The 22,782-nt window shown below is 34.5% G+C and overlaps 2 protein-coding genes across 2 annotated transcripts; both read right to left on the bottom strand.

Annotated features, from left to right (window-relative positions):
- Positions 1-1,566: 1,566 nt before the first annotated feature.
- Positions 1,567-18,511, bottom strand: LOC122038795 (eukaryotic peptide chain release factor GTP-binding subunit ERF3A-like). Its single transcript, XM_042598738.1, has 17 exons — positions 18,196-18,511; positions 17,182-17,235; positions 16,773-16,874; positions 14,922-15,033; positions 11,853-11,898; positions 11,532-11,603; positions 10,410-10,472; positions 10,170-10,324; positions 10,033-10,097; positions 5,627-5,777; positions 4,815-4,920; positions 4,593-4,728; positions 2,694-2,758; positions 2,408-2,593; positions 2,261-2,333; positions 2,108-2,185; positions 1,567-1,925 (listed from the first exon to the last, which is right to left on the bottom strand). Exons 1-16 carry the CDS (start codon positions 18,353-18,355, stop codon positions 2,121-2,123), a joined length of 1,611 nt encoding a protein of 536 aa, XP_042454672.1. The 5' UTR covers positions 18,356-18,511; the 3' UTR covers positions 1,567-1,925; positions 2,108-2,120.
- A 465-nt stretch (positions 18,512-18,976) lies between these two features.
- Positions 18,977-22,072, bottom strand: LOC122038796 (40S ribosomal protein S3-3-like). The gene is made up of 6 exons (XM_042598739.1): positions 21,921-22,072; positions 21,683-21,830; positions 21,428-21,599; positions 19,667-19,721; positions 19,468-19,599; positions 18,977-19,360 (listed from the first exon to the last, which is right to left on the bottom strand). The coding sequence occupies exons 1-6, from the start codon at positions 21,948-21,950 to the stop codon at positions 19,196-19,198; spliced, it is 702 nt and encodes a 233-aa protein (XP_042454673.1). The 5' UTR covers positions 21,951-22,072; the 3' UTR covers positions 18,977-19,195.
- Positions 22,073-22,782: the final 710 nt, after the last annotated feature.

Here is a 22,782-nt window from a genome sequence, read left to right as displayed (position 1 = left end):
GATGACTATATAAGCACCATAAGAGGTAAGTCATAGATAGGTATGATAATTTTCTTATTTTGACAAATGAAGACAATTCTTCTCCACTAAGCCTTTTCTTTTTCTTCTCTCCTACTTCTTCCTCTCTTATCGATAATTGACTTAAGCGTTGGGATGATTGACTTGAGTATTGAAAGAACCATGTCGGTAAACTAGCTCAAGCCTTAACTTATGTTATCTCTCAAGGCGTTGAATCTCAGAAGTATGAAAGTCGATAACATTTTAGGGAGCACCCAAACTGATAGAAAAAGATACAATAAAATTTATATATATATATATATATATAGACTTATGTTTTTCATTTTTTTTTAAAAAAAGATATTTAAACATACATTGAAGAAGTTCAAATAGAACTTTATAATCGTGAATCAACTCTCACGAAATTCTAATTCTGAAATTAGAAATAGTACTTTGCAAAACTCAGTAAATTTTCAACTCAAGAACCTTCTATAAGCCCAAGGACTTTCATCAATGCCCATCTCATAAAAGTAAGGTCTAGTTGGAAGACCAGGCACTGTACTCATTGTTCCTGCTAGAGGATAAATGAAACCGGCTACAATGTTAGCTCTCACATCTCCAATCAGAAGAACAAAAACATTTGGGCAACCCTTTTGAGATTGAATTTGCAAAATGAGCATCTTAAATTCACCTAGCTGACCGTACATCTCAATCTGCTTCTCCACCTCAAGGAAATGAATAATCAGGTTAGCAAAAGTCATAGAAAACTCGATATGAAACTTGGGCACACTAAATTATTAACAGGACCATCTAAACTGTTAGGATGGCTTCATGAAGTACCAATTTATCAATGCAGCACACGGAGTTCAACTTCTTAATACAGAACTCCAATGAATAATACAAATATTACGTAGCAGGCAACAATTATCTTTCTTGAACCGCTAAATGCAGTATGTAGAGCATGATGATATTTAGATATGATACTGGAGAACTATGTTCGTGTGATTCATCAGAAGACTGGACAGGAAATTCAGGAAAGTGAGCCGACTCTGGAGTGTAACAGAACTCGATAGCACTAGAACCATATGACTGAGAGCAGCTCAACTTTTTTTCTTTAATGCCAATGTCAAGAAGATACAAAATGTTCAAACTCTCTGACTGGTCCTCCCATGCTCTTTGAACCTCAAAGCCAAGATCAAGCAGTATATTTAGCATAGAATAAGATTGAAAATAATGAAACATGGATACACATATATTAACGAAACTATCAGCAAGCCATAATCCTTTAACAACTAACAATACAAGATGACATGACCGGCTAGAACAGAAAATAAATTTGCAGGGTATATCACTTGGTGAGATTAAAAGATATGCATAAAGGATGATAGCAGCATTTACTTACGAATTAAAGGTTAATGAGGTAGACTTGCTTAACCAAATTTGGCCAACCAACCCTCTGGATACTTTCGCATTTTCCAGTGAGTGAAAATTCCTTGGATGGAGAAAATAACACCAATGCATTTCACAAGTTCCGAATGAAAACATCTCAAAAACAAATAGGCCGAAAAAGAATCAAATATTCAGTTATACTTCCATTATCCTGGACAAAGTTTAGTTACATGAAACTATTTTATCAATAACTACAATGCAGCAGAACAAATGTTGATGTAAAATAACAAAAAGAAAAAAGGAATGCTCCATGGACATGAATGTCATGTCTTCCAGAAGACCTGATAACCCTTGGTTCATCTTCTGCATACACAGACTGTTTACCATAATTTGGAACTCTTATTTCATCTGTTGTCACTCAGGATGTAGTCACCTTGTTCATGAATTGAAAGTGGTGTTTGCTCTACTCTATTGGTAAGGAGCAAAACTCCTTTCTTGTGAAACTAAATTGCCTCAGACTCTTCTTGCCATGTAACAATCTGAAATTTGATATGCTGAGATGTAACAATATGAATGAAGTACTGTATAGAAAAAAAAGATTCCAACTGAAAAGCACAGAAGGCACAGGTGAAAAGATAACTTCATAAATAAACTACTCGTTGTATAGCAAAAAAGATTCCAAATGAATGAACAGAGGGCACAGGGGAAAAGGACGAGTTACTGGTTATTATCAACTATGCAAATGTGGGGCTTCCTGCTGGTGGAAGGGCAACTACTTTCCCAACTGCTACTGTTTTTCCTGTGAAATTGGACTATTAATTTAATTTTCTTACACTGAAGGATCTTATATATATAGTGAAATTCTGGATGTTACCTTCAGTACGAAGCGTGAACCTCCCAAGTTGAGCAAAATCAGAAAAGCTTTCAATACATATTAAGTTGGTTACCTAGAAGCACATGAAGTTAATATCCAAAACATGCACAATCATACCCTCAAAATTTGAGTGATGTATAGAAAGACCTGAATGCGGCAGACAACAACAGCACCATTCTTAACAAAAAGTGGCTTCCTCTTGGCCTTCTTCTTTCTAGGATCTGCATCTTTTTTTTTCTTTGTATCAATTTCCTCGAGAAGTTCTACAACCTCACACTCCTCAACAATTGAATGAATGTGCAAAACTGCCTTGTATCCAGCAGTAAAAATTGCCTGAAATAGTAATAGAACGTTTGAGGAAATATATCTGAGAACTAGTGTCATTTGTTATCACTATCAAAAATAATTAATAATAACGTGGAAGAAAACTTACATTGTCAAGCAATTCAAGAATCTGCAACTGAGCATTAAATTCAGAGACAGCACCTATAGGTTTTGCTGCAAGAATAAATAGTTTGTCATCATCACTTGTGTCAGAAAAAAAACACTGGGTTCGATGACCAAGAGAATCTGTCTAAAGCAAAAATAAATGATAACATGATGCAATTGAAAATATGCAATCTCTCATTCTTAATATTGGTTTCCTCAATAACGGCTTGCCCAAAGCAAATTAAGTTGCAAGTTAATACTAATATAGTCTCTGTTTCTTTTCAGAACCAATATAAGAATAGACTTAGAAGTCAACAAAAGACATCAGAAGTAGAGGGTTTTCAACATAACAGAAATTATACATAGGAATAAAAATAACAGAAAAGGCCCTATATTTCCCAACAATTTTCATATTGACTATCAAGACCATATCCCACCAATGACTTTTAGAGGAGATTATATGACCAATATGATTGTTCCTTGGTAATTCCAGGTCACTAGAATTTGGATTGCTTCTCTGCAACTCATAAGAGAGGAAGCCCAACCTTTCCATAAATTATTATTAGAATGATAAAGAAAACTTGTATAATAAACCATTAAACATTAAGCATAAGTCTTGACTTGTTTGCTTAAGCTAAAGTTATCTCTACCCTTGCAGTCGTAGATGGGGGCTTCTATGTGTTACCTTGATTCTTTATGCATCTACATTAATTTGAAAACACTGAAACTACAGTATAGTTATAGTAAGCCATAATTTTGAAGAAAACAATAGCAAATGGTCATATTAAACCCTAATCAATACAATTACACAACAACATTACAACTTTGCCATGGCAATGAGGGAGTTAGTGATTTTAATTGAGGTTCTAGCTCCAACTTTTAGACTTGTTATGCTTCATGCATAATTTGTTGATTTTTTTTTTCTCCTAGCAGATCGAATAAATTTATGTTGGGTCAGTTAAACAATCTGACCAGAGGTTTTTGTGTCCTTGAGTTTAACAATTAACTAATTTTTTCCTATATACAAATACTACAACAACAACAACAACAACCAAGCCTTTTCCCACTAGGTGGGGTCGGCTGTATGAATCATTTTACGCCATTGAGCTCTATCTCCTATTATATCATCATCTATATTTAAATAAATTTTATCTTGTTTTATTGTTGCTAACCAAGTCTTTTTTGGTCTTCCTCTTCCTCGTTTTATATGCATGTTTATCATAGTTTCACATCGCCTAACTGGAGCATTTATTGGTCGTCTAAGTACATGTCCATACCATCTTAAACGTGTCTCTCTAAGTTTTTCCTCAATAGATGCAACTCCTACTTTCTCTCTAATGCTCTCATTTCTTATTTTGTCCATCCTCGTATGTCCACACATCCACCCTAACATCCTCATCTCTGCAACTCTCATCTTCTGCTCATGTGCTCGAGTCATAGCCCAACATTCAGCTCCATATAATATAGCAGGTCTAACTGCGGTTTTATAGAACTTACCTTTAAGTTTAAAAGGTACTTTACGGTCACATAAAACACTCGACGCTCCCCTCCATTTCACCCATCCTGCTTGTATTCTATGTAAGACATCTCTCTCAATCCCTCCATCATTTTGTAAAAATGATCCTAAATATTTAGATCTCTCAGTTCCAGGCAACTCGTCCTCTCCTTTCATTTCCTATATACAAATGAAAGGAGAAAAATAGGAAAGTCAAAATGGATGCATATTCTTCAAGGCATATACACCATGAGAATTTCTATGTGCAATAATGCAAGCTTTGACACCTTAAAAATCCAATCTTTGTATTTTTCATTACTGGTATCACTGATTTAGGACACCAAACACGCAATTAAATTTTAATAACAAATGGCGAAAGATAATTTTCCAACAAATAAAATTACATACCAACACTTGAAAGAACAAAACCAGCTAAAATATCCTCTTCTTCAACACCTGCCAATTTCACTCTGACATTCTCACCAGGCCCAGCTCTTCTGACTTTATTTTCATCACAGATTATAGAAAGTACTTTAACACTAGCCTGTAGAAGATCAACCAGATCATGGTATCAATTCAGTGCAAGTAATTTTAGAAACTAAAGCAGATTGCCAAAAAGAACATGCATACTTTATTTGGCATTACTAATAAATTGTCTCCTTCACTGATGCTTCCTGACTCAATTTTCCCCATCACTACAGTTCCCATGTCTTTGTACTTGTCAATAATTGGCATTCTGTATATACAATATTTGCACAAATGAAAAAAGAAACCAGATTTTCTAAGGGGAAAAAACGACATGGAACTGGGTATGCAGAAGACAGTAAAATCTTTTGGAGCCATATAAAGAGAAAGTGGAAGACATCTAAAGAGAGAAGGCTGATGTTGCAACCTAATAAAGGTTGTAAAATTGACATTTTCACCATTAGATAGATTCTGCCAACAGTTCATCAACCAAGATCCTAGACTTGTTACATCCTACGACTTAAATAATTTACTAGAACCATACACATACTCTTCCGAGTATTCTCCATACTATAACTAATTAGAAAGAAAGGTAATTTCAATAGTACATATATCTCAGGAATATATGAACAATCAAAGCAATTCAGATTCCCAATTTTGACTGTGGACAATTGCTTGGATCTGAATAATTTATCAAGCTAAATGTTGAGAATGCAAAAACTTGAATTAACTAATCACTTAAGTCTCTTAAATGAGTCCCAATGAACAGAGCAAATGCCAATATATCAGGGTAGCATACTGAGGTGTATCATTCAGTATTTGATGAAAACACTTAATAATTGGCATGTAAATCTATTTGTTGGTAGGATGGGAGCAGGCCCAAGCTTCACTTGATTCCAGGAAATGTGCAATCTACTTTATTAGATATTGAATAGAAATAGTTAAATGTAAGAGGTGAAAATAAAGTAGCATCATACCTAACAGGACCATTAGGATCGCGTGGAGGAACTTCAATGGAATCAAGTACTTCAAAGAGGCAAGGTCCAGACCACCAATCGCAAATGCTTTTCTCCATTCTGGTTTTCATGTTTGCACCAAACAAAGCAGAGATAGGAAGAAACTGAACATCTGGAATAGGTCCATCAGGAAAAGGAAGAAGCTTATGTTAAAAGGATATAGTAACATCTGGTGGAGGAATATCAAAAATAAAACAAATCGCAACAACTACTATGTCAGACCACCGTGTTCTACCATACGAGTATTTCAGATGGTATCAGTAATTCTAAAATTAGGGTACAACAAAACTAAAACCATGATAGACTAGATAAGTCTTCCCTTCGTTTTCACATAGGGCAATTATACACATTAATTTGCACAACAGTCCAAGCTAAGATTTTCAAACATGGATGCTTAGCATAAACCCAGTGCCACTACCACCATGTTGGCATTGGGTTCAAATCAACAATTTAATTTGTGTTTATAGCTAGGATGAGTATTTTTTTTTGCACATATTACAAGCTCCCCATTTCAAACTGAGAAAGGTCAGGCAATTCATATCAAGCCAATGCTTCTATCACCGTGTTGGCAATAGACTCACTTCTTATACTCACCATTTGATTGATATTTGATAAACCTTGAATGAATACAGAGCCGGGTTGAATAGATAGCAAGTCAGATCCGCTCTACCTCAAGCAGAAAGATAGGTAGAGCAAAGAATATATGCTTTCTCATAAGTTCTTTGCTAGCTTTAGAAGATTTTGAGTTGAGTCGCAGCGGAACTATATAGAGCTGAGGAAAGACCAACTTGCACAACAGGTTCTGACCCCATTGAATAAGGAATCACCGCACACAAGTCAGCAGGTTGATTGAGCTGGCTGTGATGAATATTTTTTGCACATATCTCAAGTTTCCCATTTCAAATAGAGAGAAGTCAAGCAACTCTATCATAATTAAATACAAACAAGCATTCGCTAAACCCAAATATAACTCCTGCCTAGAACAATTTCCAGTGAAATATATAAAAGAATGATATGTTTGTGAGCAAAAGATAAAAAATATAACTAGAAAATAATATACCTCTAAAGTACATGACAAGCGAGTTAAAAAATGTAGTCCTAAACAGAAATAATTTAATCCCCCATACAAACAACTCTCTTCCAATCAATGCCATGAATAGAACGGGTACACTTTTCACGAACCAGATAAGGACGCCATAACTAAATCAGGATCTGATGATCTCCATAGGACAAATGAGTGTATAAATAAGCAATCAAATACAAACTAGCATTGTAATTATTAATATAAATTTACTTCTGTCCTTCGAATATGCAGTGTCAAATATATATATATACCCTGCACACCCATTCGGTGAGTGACGCATGGGCGACTCAGAGTGAATCCGAGCGCCCGGACTACTCCCGTGCGGCCCGAGTGAATTTTGACCACTCGGGGTGCCCGGGAGTGGTCCGGAAGCCTGGATTCACTCTGAGTAGCCCAGAGTCACTCGCCGAACGAGCGTGAACATATATATATATATATATATATATATATATATATATATATATATATATATATATATATATATATATATTACTTGCATGAAATAAATTATTTAAAATAATAATGCAGATAAAGTAATTTAGGTTTCTTATTTTAAGCATTTCTTTTAAATTTTCAGAAATTCATTTTAAATTAAAAAAAAAAACTAGAGTTTCAATCTCATTAAATAGGTATTGGTAATTATATGCTATCGGGCCTGGGTAATTAATATTTTAACTATTAAGTTAATGGCCTTAAATTAATCAATGACAACCATATAACCCTAGCTTGGCTTCACGAGGGTTTCGAGGGAAAAAAAAAAAGGGATCATCTCCCAGCCTAGGGTTTCTTAGCTGCCATCCCTCTGCAATTCCATCTCGAAAATTTTGTGTATAGGTTAAGGAATTTTGGAAGAAAAGCTTTCTCGATCATCTCCTGTCAGTCCCCTAGACTTTGCTCAGGTTGTCGCCCATTAAAACGCTAAGGCAAGGTCTCAAACTTTATTTCTGCACTATATGGGTCATAATATGCGTTTTAAGTGTTATGAATATGAATTATTGATGACGTTCTTTTTTTTTAAGTTTTGCGATGTTATGGCAAAGTTTAATGATCCTTTTTGTTTCTTTGAAATTGGAGTTATGAGGTGCTAGATCTTCCTTCTTGTTTCTTGTAATTGGGATTATGAGGTGCTGGATTTTTCCTTCGTGTTTCTGGAAATGGGAGTTATGAGGTGCTAGATTTTTCCTTTTCATTTCTTATAATTGGAATTATGAGGTGCTGGATTTTTTTATTTCGTGTTAATGGAAATGGGAGTTATGAGGTGCTAGATTTTTCCTTTTCGTTTCTTGTGCTGGATTTTCCTTCTTGTTTCTTGTAATTGGGATTATCAAGTATTGGATTTTTCCTTCGTGTTTCTTGTAATTGGAGTTATGAGGTGCTGGATTTTGTCCTTTTTGTTTCTTGTAATTGGAATTATGAGATGTAGTTGGATCCTTACGGGCATGCCTAGAGGTGAATGGAAATGATTTGATGGCCTTGGAGGAACGAGGTCGATAAGGCAGTCTCGGAAACTTCGGGCAGCTTTTAATTTTCTTATGAAAAAAGAAATGAAATTATTTGTTTTATGTTTGATGCACAAAAGGTAAAAGTTTTTGATTAGCGAGGCAATTCGTATGTGGAAAATTAACGGGTAAGGAGTCCGCCTTAGAGGATACCGGAATCCGTATTAAACTCAGAAGTGAATAGGAGTTTGGCTTAGAGGATATCGAAATCCTTATTAGCACAGAGGTGAAAAAGAGGGGTTGTGGAATCCTGCTTAGAGGATACCGATGACCACTACCAAACCTAGTACTACGAAAAAGTTTGGCCAAACAATCAAAGGTTGAGATAAAGGTGCCACATTCAATGATCTAAACTCGCCTAAAAGGACTTAAGAGTGATGTAATGTTGAAGTTCATGTTTATGTTCACCGGTTTAAGGTTAAATGATTAAGGTAAGTTTTTCATAAAAATATTTTGAAATGCATATGGATGTATATATATTACTCGTTATATTAGTTTGAATTTGTTGGGTCTTTAGACTCACTAAATTCATATGGTGTAGGTAACGAAAAGACGGGAATAAAAAGACAAGAGACTTGATGGATGAGTAGGCTTGTACCAGGCAGTGCATAACCGAGGCCCTTTTTAGTTTATGTATATTTCAAAATAATGTTCCAGGAATTAACAAGAGAAAGGAGTTGATTCGAGTTCTTTGTTAGCCAGATTTCTTTCTTTAGTTAGTTCCGTTAGACATTTAAGTAAAGCTCGATATTTGAAAAAAAAAAAAAAGTTTTAGATCTTTAACAAAAATTCTTATTATGTCTTTTTAAATACCTTCTTGCTACTTGAATGATCAGGAAATGCCTCATTTCGGAAATGTTTGATGAATAGTGCTGTGTGAATAGTAGCTGCATGAACAGAACCACACCAAAAAAAAAAATCTCTAGCATTTCTTTTAAGGTCACCAGTTGAGTCCGTTTAAGAAAAGGTACCGAGCATACTGGAGGATGCATCAGCAGGTGCGTTTAGGAATTTTATTTATAATCTTTGTTTTTTTTAAGGAGAAAAACTAATTTTTGTGCTGATGTTAATTCTCCTAACCAATTATAGGTATCAGTTGGATTAAAATTTGCTCCGTGATGCTCAAATATTCTTGGACACACGTAGACTAGGAATGGAATTAAAACGGGTGAACTAAGTTAAAAGTGGACAAACAAGAACTAGTACTATACTGGAAAAGTTTGGCTTGGCATTGAAAAGGCAGGAAAACGGACAAAACTGGGGAACAATAGGAGGCAGCCTCAATTGCATGTGGTAAGAATATCCACCTCCTCTTCTTCTGCTCATCCACCCATTGAACCTAATAAGAAAATCCATTATCCTATACCCATTAACCTCAATCCCCTTAATTCAACTGCTTCCTCCAATCATATCCGCCATCTTTCTTCCTCTTCTTCCACTCCCTCCACTCCTTTTCTATTTCTTAATCTTCCTCTTCTGCACTAGATCAGCTCAGCTATTCTCTATGAACTAGTCCAAGAGGAATCATACCAAAATAGTTCTCTATGAACTAGTCCAAGAGGAATCATACCAAAATAGATACTTTGAATCTTGATATCAATATTTCTACCAAATTACCAATCCCAGATTTTAAACCTTTCCGAAAAGATTTCGTCACATAGAAATAAAGGAAGAAAAGAATCTATGAAGGATCAACAGAGAGAATAATATTCATGTCAACAATCTTGAAAAAAAAACATATTTAAAAAAAAAACATGTGGAAATTAAAAATTAAGCTTGTTTACCTTTCTTTACATTGTAACCAGAGGATTTGAGAAAAGGCACCATCTTGGACTCTATTTCATCAAACCTAAATAACAAAGAAACTAAATCATGAACCTGGCAAAGTGGTTAGATTTCTATTAAAAAAAGAACTCTGAACCTTTCTTTGGACCATTTCACAGTTGGATCATCCATTTTGTTGACAACAACAACCAATTTAGAAACACCTAATGTCTTTGCAAGCTGGACGTGCTCACGAGTTTGTCCTCCTTTCTCATACCCAGTTTCAAATTCACCTTTCCGAGCAGATATTACCTATCACCAAGCAGAATACAATGTGATTATTGAATAGTGGAATATATCATATCTTAGACGAACTTGGGTTGACTGGAAGAGGTACCAAAACGCCGACGTCTGCTTGAGATGCACCACTTATCATGTTAGGAACATAACTTTTATGGCCCTGCATGGAAGGAAAATAAATATTGCCTATAGACTTGGCAATAAGCAGTAATTTAAGCTGAGGAAAATACACGGCTCCTGAGGATCTTATGAAGTGCTAAAAATTAGAGCCAATGAATAATAAAAGATTTAGCATTGAAACTTAAAAAGGATCAAAAAACATTGGTGACAGACCATGACATAGAAAAAACAGTTAGGCCTCTGTTTTAAAGAACAACCAAAGTTCTTGTTAGAAGAACAATGGAGCTATTATATATCAAATAGATACAATGTCTCATTTATCAGCCAAAAATTCCTAGAGAAATACACTTAGAAATTAGGATCAGAGCTGCACGATGATTTTCAATTTAAGTTTCATCCTACAAGTTCATACAGAACTTCAAAGTTCAAACTGTTGATTTTTAAGGCTTAATGGATCATGATTTACTTTCATTTTTCCTCTTGGTTTGTATTAAGAAAGACATCATCCATTTTTTATTATTGATCTTTTTCATTGAGATGTATATATACATGTGTCTATAGGATATAGTGAATGACAAAATTATGCAAAATCTCTATACATCCTCGTAGAAGGAAAACAATAGTAGCCAATAAAGCTCTAAAGAATCCAACATGAAGTAATTAAGTTTACAGTTTGAGTGCAATCTGGTGGTTGTGGCATAACTTTGCCAAAAAAACTAGTGTGCACTCTTGAACACCATCTAATGCGCATAGCCACTTACTGCACAAATTTTTAGCCCAGTATTCTTTGACAATAAAAAGAATCAAGATAGGTGAAACATAAAATAATTAAAGCCTTCAATCTAAAATTTGCATTACTGCGATTTAACTGTTGTTCAAAACTTTGGCATGGCAATGCTCTATTGATGAAATTATCAACAACAATAACCAAGCCTTATAGAACAGTTCATCCCAATCTAATCCAATATTGAAGAGTCAAAACAATAGAATTATAGAACATAAAAAAGTTGAGCCACCAAACATGCACATATGAAACTAGTTGCTAAATATCAATTAATGTCAAGAACTTATACAAGGAAAGAAGTGGACTTTAAGTTACCGGTGCATCCAAAATTGTAAACCTTGTATTCTCTGTTTCAAAATGCGCTCTACCAACCTCGACAGTTATTCCCTAGAAAACACAATAACAGATGAACAAAGAAAATGTTTCGAAATCAGACTAGTCATTTGGCATAGAAAGTTATCAGCAACAAGCAACTTCTTGTGGTTCATTGCCAACATCAAATGCACAGAATTTCCCATTTCAAAAACTGCTCAGTGAATAAAAGACAAGTAAACTTGAATCACAAAAACAAATGCTTAAGCATAATCGGAAAGATGTAATACTATGAGAAAGTGTCATAACAATATAGAAACAGACCTTAACACGCTCCTCCTCATTGGTGTCCATAATATAAGCCATGTACCTAGAACACAAAGCATTCAATTAATATCTTGTAATATATGATATGAATTTGTTCAATTAGTGTCAGGTAGAAGATGAGAATTGTCTACGAAATTCATATAAATGAATGGAAAAAGTGAATAAACTAAAATTTTACAAAGATAAAAGATGATAATATATTGAGCTACAAGCTTCATACGACCTGGTCCAATTGACAATGACAAATCATTATTCTGTCTCCCACTCTTAGAATCAATATGGTGTGTTCACCATCAATTGAACTCACATGAAGCCGTGCATCAGTCTAATGCAGTCTAACTACATATCATAACAGAAAAAAATGTAAAAAATTAATATGAATGTGCTAGGGTTCTTGCATTAAAAGGCCAATAAGTTATACATACATAGAATCAACAATCTCAAATGTGCAAGAAGGTTTAGTGAGACTGCAAAGCATAAATTACCAAACACGATTTTCAATTTCCTTTCAAGAGACCTTAACAGCATGGTTATTAGGTAGCAACTTCATAGTGAATTAAAAGGTCAATAAGGTATACATTCATTGAATCAAATAATCTCAAAGGTGCAAGAAGGTTTAGTTAAGACTACAAAACATAAATTACCCAAGAAAATTTTCAATGTCCTCTCAAGAAGACTAACAGCATGCTTGGTCATGTTACGTACTTCATGAATTCTAACATAATCATAAATCCTCAGTTGGGTTAAAAAAATGAATCTCAAAATACTAGTTTTGATAGAATTGCTATTCCTTCTTAATTCTTCTTAGTTATTCCTTTTATCAATCCCAATAATTATTCCAATGTTCTAGAAGGTCTGGTCTTGTGGAAATTCTTCCTTGACTACTTCTTACAGAACCCCCAATCCATTCCATAAGCCAAATTAAGAAATATATATTCATACACTAATTCCATTTCCAACAGTATCTACTTTATTCCTGGTCAATTCCATTCCATAAACTAAACATATGATTGTGCTCTAGACAGAACAGAAACAAAAGCATACTTCTGACCACAGCAAAATGAAATCAAATAGGATATACAACAACAACAAATGCATGAGTCACAACTATTGGAATTAGCTATATGAATTTTATTGATAAAATCAAATAGAATATGCAACAACAAAAAGTCATGAGTTGAACAATTAGGGGTAAACTACATGTATCTTATGCTATAATTGAAAACACTTTTAATGTTTGAATAAAATCTTCTCGGTCAAAACAATTTAGAAAAGATGCAATTAGATATGCATTATAAATCCACTTAGTCAATCAAACTAATAGAATTTAATAGATCAATTTATTGAACATTTGTCATAGTTTAACGCTGGCTAGCAACCTAACGTAACCCTCCTCCTTTTTCCTGACTTGGGACTAGTCATGACTAGGTCATCATGGGCAGAGTTTCAAATTAATAGAATAATAAAATAAATTTATAAATGAAGATTATGTACAGAAAGGATAAAATAAATAAAATTTTAATGAAGTCCCAGATAACCTTATCAGTAAAGATTTTATAAAAGCACTATCGACCAGAAAATTGAATTAAGAGAAATAAAGACGTAGCACATTAGATATGGTTATCAAAGTTTCAGTTCAAGATCATTAAAAACTTCTATCAGCAGAATAAACAGGATAATGGCTATCCACCAGGAAAGCTAAAAGGCATATCAAATCTATAGTACAGTGCACATCAGATAGTGCATTAAGCAACAAACAGGGAAGTTTGTATCAAGTCATGATCTTTGAGGTACACAGTAAAACCATATTAGCAATTATCTTGCTGAACAGCTACTAAAAAGGACACGGCTGATTTTACATCTAGCCCAATCAGTCATTATGCAGTCAGTCAAAATATGCATTTAGATAAAAGGTTATATGGGTTACATGCAAATTTCCAGTCCGATGTTTCTCTAATCTTCAACAAGTAAGATAGATCTTGCATGTTTATTGGGTTAAACAAAACATAATTCACATATATCACAGGTGTTTGCATACATATGTAGACAATCTCACAATAGAGAAGGGGACTGTGGAAACCCAAATACTGTATTAAATTTAACAATGAAACAACAACACGGATCTCTTTTATAGACCCTATAATAATTCATCCTAACAAGACTGATTGTAAATTACTAAATTTGCAAGAATTAGTAAAATATGAAGGAGGATAATCTAATTTGTTTCAGTGAATAGCAAATAAAAAGAATCAATAATTCGAATAAGAAAGGATCCTTTAACTACGAAAGACGAAATGTTCAAACAAATGTTTGTTTGATAGTCTCCAACAAAAAGATGTTACACCTGAATAAGAATTATATGTATTCTAATTGCACACTTTTGAAAGATAATAAGACATCTCATCATGGGGATCCATAAAGAAGACAAAAAATGCACATAAATTTTTCACTTTAGAAATTTTTTGTATAATAAGCACTGTATATTTGCCTTGGAAACTCAGACCTTTTTTGCATTTTACCATTCATAATGTGGTATGGGTAACCTATTTTTAGTTGATTATTGACATTGATTGAGTTCTCAACACATAATTATTGTATAATTAGAGTTAAAAAAAATTGATTATGTAAACAAACACATCTAGATTGAATTCAATGGCCCAACCAATGCCCACATGCGCTATTTAAAATTTTCAACTAAAGCAACCAATCAAGACCAACTAAATGTAGATTTAATTCAGTTAGGCACTGACTCAATGATATATGCCAAATAGACTATAATGGAGTGCCCGACACCAACTAGGTCTGGCTCTTGGTGAGTAAGAGTAAGTTATTTGTAAGTATTGGAAAACTGATTTGAAACTACTGCCAAAGTAGCAGTACAATATCAAAACAATTTCATAGAACTTGAAGAAACTACAAGATGAAACTTAGAGCATTACCTAACCAAATGATAGATAGACATGATTAATATATATCATTCCACTGCAGTAATTCTTCTATTGTATTTATATAACAGTATCTGAAAAATGAGTAGCAAAAGATGATTTTGAAGAATCATTCACATACCAACTCTCTCGACTTTTATCTTTGGCCTCCTTTTCATACTTCTGAATTGTTCGGTCGTCAACTTGACCACTAAGTAAAAGTATTTGACCACCAGCTGTTGACTTACCAGCATCTGAATGCATGGATAAAGAATTTGGGGGGTGGGGGACAACATAAATAATTAGCGTGCTTATCAAATCAGAGATGTGAATTAAAATATATCAATTCTTTTTACAAAGATTGAAAATTCTGCATCAGTTCCCACCTCAAGGGAAATAGAAAATATAATTATAGGTCAAGTCAAATAGAGCTGTTAAAAAATAAAATGGACCAAAACATAATGTAAGAAAAATCTTCCTATTAATCATTCCAAGTCAAATCTAAGAAAACAAAGTTTCCAGGTCAACACTCCAGATCCACAAACCAATTATCCGGGTGCTTATCTTTCTTATGGTTAGTTAACAAACAATTCATTTACAAAGATTCAGCATTTATTCCCACCTCAGAAAAACAAAAGGAAAATAGGTAATGACACAACTCAAATAGAATTTGCCAATGTGGAGACCAATAAATTTGTTTCTATTTCTAGATTTTATTAAATTTTTGAATTATTATTTATTAGATTAATTTGTTAGAAAAATTTATTTCAGACTTAATTGTGACATGAAATTAATTGGTAAAAGAGAAATTCCTAATTTTAATTATTCATTATTTGATTTAGATTTGGCGAGAGAGCCCACTTAAATTTGAGGAATCTAGATGAGGAATCTAGATGAGGAATTCGAGTGGTGTAATTATGATAATCAACAAATTATGATCCACATGAGAGATTGAGTTAGGTTTGGGTTTGAGCTTTGGTAGAACCAACGAATTGGAGGTTGACTACGGTTAAAAGGTCGCTTACTAGAAATATCCACTTATGAAGATTTTGAGGGATGTGAAGACATGAGAGTGCAAGTGAGTACTAGAGTGAGGGCGAGAGGTAGTGGCAAACAGAAGGTTATGGCAAGGAGAGGAGTTCAATCTTGTGGCCTTCGAAACGTTGGTAGCAAGGAAGAATATCAAAGGAAGGAGGGTTGTGCTACAAGCAGAACTTTAAATATTTGACCTTGAATACATCATGGTTTCCTTTTGAGCTTGATTTATTCATCTGAATTGTCTCTGTTCAATTTGAGTATTGATTCATGCATGTTTATATATGATTATCTTTAGCTTCAGATGTTCGCATGCTCCAACTTTTTATGACAGTTGTTTTAGAAAAATAAGTCTCAAGACAACTTACACTCGATTAGATGAGTTGGAGCAGAACAAAATATTATAATTCAAATGTAAGAGGTATATAGAGTATCTTATAGAATATAGCAATACATAACATCAAATGAAATTTCACATGTAAAACAATCATAATATTCTATCTTTTTTCGAACAAATCCATTTACATTAATGCTATTTCTTCTCAAGTCTCTGATAATGGTAAATACTATCTTGTTTCACTTTGATAGATTTCAGGAGAGCATTTTCCGAGTTTTGATTGTATAGGTTAACTTAATAACTAGTGTAGCAATAAAACTTGAAAGCATCCAATCCAAAAAATGCTGTAAACAAATGAATCTCAATAAGGTTTGTGATATGGCATCTAAAACTAATTAGTCAAAAAAAAGTACCTAACGGCAAATCAAAAAATTGAACATGTAAGATAAGTTTAAATTTTCTCAAACACAGTAAAGATAGTTTTAGCATAAGCAAATGTAGTTTTCTGGAGAAAATTTATTTGCATAAATAAAACACAGATCTAATCAAAAGAATCATGATAATTTTAATGTATCTTAGACTCAACAGAAAAGAGGATTAATACAATCTATGTTGACGTACCAACATGACCAATGAAGACAACATTTAAGTGTCTCTTCTTGTTTTCTTCTTTGTCATCAAGTTCTTCAGCATTCTCATCTGTAATTGCCTTCTTATCTTTAACTGTCATTCAGGAAAAAACAAGCATGGGAGTCAAAATAAAGAGTACAGTAAAATGGTTCCATTGTCGAGGTGTAATGAAGCTAAGACTAAAAGTTGATTGAGTAAAGCAGAAGAGAAATTTGTTTCTAAAAAGTAAGGGTCAAGTTAATCTGAACCAAAATTCACCTTCACTATACATCACTATGACAATGAACTTATACAAGAGAAATAATTTTCATTGATAAATTTGTGATCTTCTTTGTGGTTCGTCTATTATGCAGATTAAGTTCTATGCGATAAGACTCAGATGGATCACAAAATACATTACCTCCTGTTTCCAGCTGTAATGACTGAAGGCCAGACTGAATATCTGCTTTTGTATCTACAAAAAGAAAAATATCTGACATCAGAAAATGCACAAGGGGCAAAGGGAATGAAATGTTAAGTGAAAACAATAATTATTGAGATAAATAATTTGAAAAGATTATAGAAGTTGTCTTGCTTAATTCATAGAATGTTTATTTGCATGGCGTAAGAGCATGAACGTACCAAAGACTCAAAAGTCAAAAAAAAATGTCATATACTCTGCAACGTGAAAAGTGGATGAAAGAAAAGAAAATCTGAATCATTTCTTGTATATTTACAATGAAGATTAGATCCCAATCAAAAACTGACTCAATCCATATTACAGAAAGCATGCACAAACAATCACTCTATATCATTCTAAAGTCTGTTTACATCAGACTGGAACATCAAATTACACCAGATAGAATTTCAGCGAACTCAATATATTTGCAATTACTACTACAGCAGATAGATTTCATTAACTAAAATTAAAACAAACGATAGCCTATGAACCACAGACTCTTAAATGCTCTACATGCACAAGTATTCAAATTAAATTGTGACACCTCAATTTAGTTCCACAATGGGACTTGAGAGGTAAGTGAAACCACTACCAATTATGCTTAAACATTTCCCTCATATCATGCAAGAATTCTCAAACTAGTTTTGTCTCAATTCTCTTATTTCTTTACTCTTTTCATCTTATTTCCCGTAATCTTCATCTCCATGGTTTATAATAATTGCATCAGTTAGGAACTAAATAAAAACAAACTTCCTGCGTGGATTTCAACACCCTGTTGCGGGGACAATGTTATAAAAAGACCCATCTCTATATGCAAAACAATTAATTCCTGTATCACAACATATTTCAGATTTTTTTTTTATCGGCAACAATAAGCGAGAAACCAAATCATCGTCTGGAAGCCGTGTCAGATCCACTTTACTGACGAACTTGAAGTAGGACTTGGGATTTAGCATATAGAGCAAAAGAAGGTACCTTCGGGATGAGGATCCACCAGGTCAGTGACGGCAGCTGAAGGCTGAGGGTGGTCCTCCGCCATAGGATCATCGTCCTCCTTGCTCCAATCGTCGGTAGCACCGTCTTCGACTACGGAAGGCGGGTGCGGAAGGGCCTCCGCCGGCAATTCGTGCTCCATCCCTTCAAGGTAACTTCTCCGTCAGCGCCGCCTCGACCCCTAGGGCTCTTGCTAACAGGGGCGCTGGAGGGAGGAGGGACTGAAAACGTGAAAACGGCGGCACTGGAGTAGGATAATAAACAAAGGAACGCTTAAGAGTTGGCACCGAAAAAAAACGAAGATCGTTTCGATTTAATAAATAATAGTAACTGTAAACAGTAGAGTAGAGCACGTGTTTATGAAAAAAAATACAGTATACATTAAATCATTTATTTATACTCCAATTTTCACATAAAAATTTGTTAAATGTTGGAAAAAAAAATCAAAATAAATTATATTTCACATCTGGTGGCAAAAAAAAAATTGAAGCCGTCCGACTACACCCGGGAGTGACTATCAACTACAAATGATGCACTGAGCATCTTTGTGTGTGTTTCTTTAACTAACGAATGCTACTTGCGTGTGTTTCTTTAACTAAGGCCATGCATGGATTGCCATGTCGTTTTAGCACTGTCAGAAGCACTATAAAGGTGCATTGGCACATGTCCATTATCTCTACCAAATCACTAAAACTGGAGAGATTGATCCGCAAGAATCCACACACATCCAGAGAGCAAGAGAGGGGAAGAAAGGATGCACACGTACATAATTATCACTGAATTATGGCTCATCTATATAAAAGTTTGCATTTCTTTTCCCCAACCTCTCTTTTCCCACCTAGTTAGGAATCCAATCACATCATAAATAATATGCCACTTGTTTTGAGTCACGATACAAGCATAACATCAGGTGCAAACTAATATGCTCTTTAAACAAGCGTAACATAGATGCAGGCTATCTATCTCCCTTTAATGGAGGTCGTCAAACCACAGGTATCTCTGGAGCCAACACAAGTGAAGGCTGGACATATTCTTCTTCATCCTTCGGCGGATGAATGGTGACGAGATCTGGAAGTGGGGTAGTAGGGCCTTGCTTACCCTTTGGATCCCAATCCAGCATGATTTTCACCTTGATTCCAAGAACACCCTAAGTAACACAATATCAACAATTAAACCCAGATGAAAAGTTTGACATAAAGAAATTTAGGAACTTTAAAATAACCAGAGATCATGGCAAAGTAGGGAGATGAAAACCTGTCGCAGGAGAACATGTCTCACTGCTGAATCAATATACTCCTTGACTGGCTGCCCAGAAGAAATCATGTACCCATCCTTGAATTTCATTGATTTAGCACGCTGTGCCCTAAGTTTTCCACTTACAATGACCTGTGAGATTGATCATGATATCAATTTAAATCTCCATAGAATATAAAGCTTAGGAAAAATTATATACCTCACACCCCTTGGCACCACTCTCCATGACAAATCTCAAAACACCGTAACAGGCCCTGAAAATAAGACACTGATACCTTATTGCTGGAGTATGTAATACACTGGTATTGGCACAAGTTAAAAGTAGAAATCCAAACAAAAACATAGGGAAGTTATGGTAATAAAAAAAACAGCTGATATATTAAAAAAAATAAGTTATAAAGTTATAAAGAACATTAAGGGTCAAATTTTTTTTATGGGAAGTATGACATATGGAGGGAATAAAGTTAAAAGCACCATGAAGAAACAACAGGATTTTCATATCTGGTGCAGAACAATAATAAGTAAGGAATTTCTTTCATTATTGTCTCATGACCATGCAGGTGCAATTGCAACTGCATTAACTTAAATTTGTTTACAAATTCACTTCTTTTCTTCTTTACATAACATGACGGTGAAAGGAACATCCATATGCATATAAGACGCAACAAATATCCTCTTTAATGAATGATAACAATTAGCTTACATTAAGTTCTTCAAGTACATAACCTATACAAGAAGCCTGACAAGCTCCTAATTCATTATATGAGCATAAGAACAAGCCATTAGACAATATAATGCCTAGCACTAACATAATTAATGATGCTCAAGGAAAAAAAATGCAAAACCACAAGCTCTAAAGCCTGAAAACAAACATAGTCACGCTCAGTAACAATAAGAGAAACAAAGTTTCATGTTGACTTGGAAGACATGTTTCATTGGTCAGCTGTCCAACAGAAATGGGGGATATACCTAAAACAACTACAGACTAATTGTAAAAAAATATATTAATCAATCCTGTATATTTTAAACAATCTCCACATGTGTGGATATATAGGCTGGACTGCAGTAGTACAGGGAAAACAAGTGGACTTAACTGGAGGATATATATTTTGAATATCAAAACCAGTGAGATTATCACAGAAGAAAACAAAAGTCGTGTGTTATTATAATAGCTTCTTTTAAATTTGATTGAACGACTACCTGTCTCAAAAGCTTAAGCAGTTAGGAGTATTCATATTTTTATATACTTTCACCATCAGGTTAAAATTAACAATCTTAATTGAACAGGGGTTTAAAATAATAACCATGACTGAAAAGGAAATAATTGTACTCTCACCAATCATGTAAGATCCATCTTCCTACACAAGTTGGAAGATAAACTCACTTCCTTGACCTAGGACAAGGAGCCATCAGTGCTATCAAAGGGTACAAGCATAGGCACACTCCACCGTGGATTTGTGGGTCAAGAACCATTGCCAAGGAAATAAACATGGAAAAACATTAATCAAAAGTAAATTACATGTATACAAAGGAGCTTCAGCCATGAGATAAAAAAAAATATCTGGCCCCTAATTGCCCCAAGGAATACTTGATTTTGTCACCTTCCGACACAAACATGGTACCAAATGACCTATTTGCTTTATAGATGACTATAAACATGCAAGAAAGTTAATTCATGGAGGCCAAAAGGCCAAAAACCATTACTATTAAAAATAAGTTATAATCTTACTTATCGTGCAAAATTGAACAAAATGGTCAACTTAACGAGGGAAAAGACACCTCACGGTACAATACCAAAAAACCATCACCTTAATATATACCATGAAAAGAACTCAGGGCATTAGAAATACTACTTAAAAAAACTTCAGGATATGAAACACAATAAAAATAACAGAGTTGGCATAAGAAATATAATGAATCCATTTTGCAAAAAATTAAACGGTGTAGAAATGATCCAAACCTCCTAACAGCAAGTCCCCCCAGAAGCTTGTAACGAAGCGACTCAGCCTGAGCAATCGCGCAAAGCCCTCTATTGTTCACCTTCTCTGCATATAGCTCGACCCCATTCTCAGGAAATTTAAATCGTTTCTGCACAACCGAAGTCAACTCCCTAATTCTCCTACCCTTTTCACCTACATCCCAAAGAGACAGCATAAATAGCCTTAAGAAAATAAACAGCGGAAGAATAAGATTTCAAATTTGTTTCACTACCGACCAAGAACATTCTGGGTGCGGGTTGCCCGTATGATAATCTCGGTCCGCATTGGCGTAACTCTGACCTCCACGCCCGAATACCCATCCTCCGCCAGTTCTCTCGTCAGAACCTCGTTCAACTCCGCGAAGAACACTCCGTCGGCCACAAACTGCGACACGGAGACGACATTCGACGAAAGTCAGGCGCGAAGAAAGAAATTATCAGGAAGAGAGGAATCTCGTGCTACAATTGTTTACACCTTTCGCTTCTTACTCATTTGGGTCGCCATGTTTTGAGGGAATCGAAAGGGATGAATTCGCGTTCGCACTCAGTTCGGCGCAGTAGCGTCGGCTTAACGAAAACCCTAGAATCGGAGACGAGGAGCTAGTAAATCGTGTGTTAAATATGGGTAAACCAAAAAGAACGGACGGTAGTACGGTGAGACACATAATGCAGGGTTGAGATAGACGATTGAGATAGTCCCACGGACTGGTATTTGCATGTTACGGGATTGATCAGTTTACGCCACCTGACCAAATTGTTTGACTCAATCTAATTGGCCAAGCATCTACTTGACCTAGCCCACTTAGATTGAATAATCCTGGATTCAATCATTTTTTAATATATTCGATGAAGAATATAAAAATGTTTTAAAATACTTTTTCACCTATTTTTTTATTACAAAACGTGAAGAAAGGGTGCCAATCAAAGACATAGATTCGTCAAACCTTAATACTTTCTATATTTAAATAAATTATTCAAAAAAATGCACTATGCTCTATTTCTTAATTTATGATTATAAGATTGTAAGGCCGATCGTATTGGACATCTAGAATACCTTTTACATAAATATATTTAAATAAATTATTATTTTCTTCATATTTTTAAAAATCATCAAAGATGTCCATTCTGATGTTTTTTTCAAAAGGACACTTCAATTCATATACACCGTCACTCAACTAAATGTGATGTATTAAGTAACACTTAAGATTTTATAATTACTATAATATGAATATTAAGTGAATAAGTTAAATTCGTGTTATAATAAATATGAAATAATATTAAGAGTTACAATTTTATAGTTGTTACAATAGTGATCCTGTCCGAACCAAGAGTCAGCG

This window comes from Zingiber officinale, chromosome 1A, assembly GCF_018446385.1.
Source record: "Zingiber officinale cultivar Zhangliang chromosome 1A, Zo_v1.1, whole genome shotgun sequence".
NCBI lineage: Eukaryota > Viridiplantae > Streptophyta > Magnoliopsida > Zingiberales > Zingiberaceae > Zingiber > Zingiber officinale.
The sequence above is the reverse complement of the archived record's forward strand: the minus strand, read 5'-3'. Positions and strand labels throughout refer to the sequence as shown.

Excerpts from the sequence above, each read along its gene's own strand:
- LOC122038795 (XM_042598738.1), bottom strand. The coding sequence starts at position 18,355 with ATGGAGCACGAATTGCCGGCGGAGGCCCTTCCGCACCCGCCTTCCGTA. Across the intron at positions 10,473-11,531 it reads TTACAATTTTGGATGCACCG|GGCCATAAAAGTTATGTTCC; the intron begins GTAACTTAAAGT and ends CCTTCCATGCAG. Across the intron at positions 10,098-10,169 it reads GTGAAATGGTCCAAAGAAAG|GTTTGATGAAATAGAGTCCA; the intron begins GTTCAGAGTTCT and ends TTTGTTATTTAG.
- LOC122038796 (XM_042598739.1), bottom strand. The coding sequence starts at position 21,950 with ATGGCGACCCAAATGAGTAAGAAGCGAAAG. Across the intron at positions 19,722-21,427 it reads GGGGGACTTGCTGTTAGGAG|GGCCTGTTACGGTGTTTTGA; the intron begins GTTTGGATCATT and ends TCTTATTTTCAG. Across the intron at positions 19,600-19,666 it reads GTGGTGCCAAGGGGTGTGAG|GTCATTGTAAGTGGAAAACT; the intron begins GTATATAATTTT and ends TCAATCTCACAG.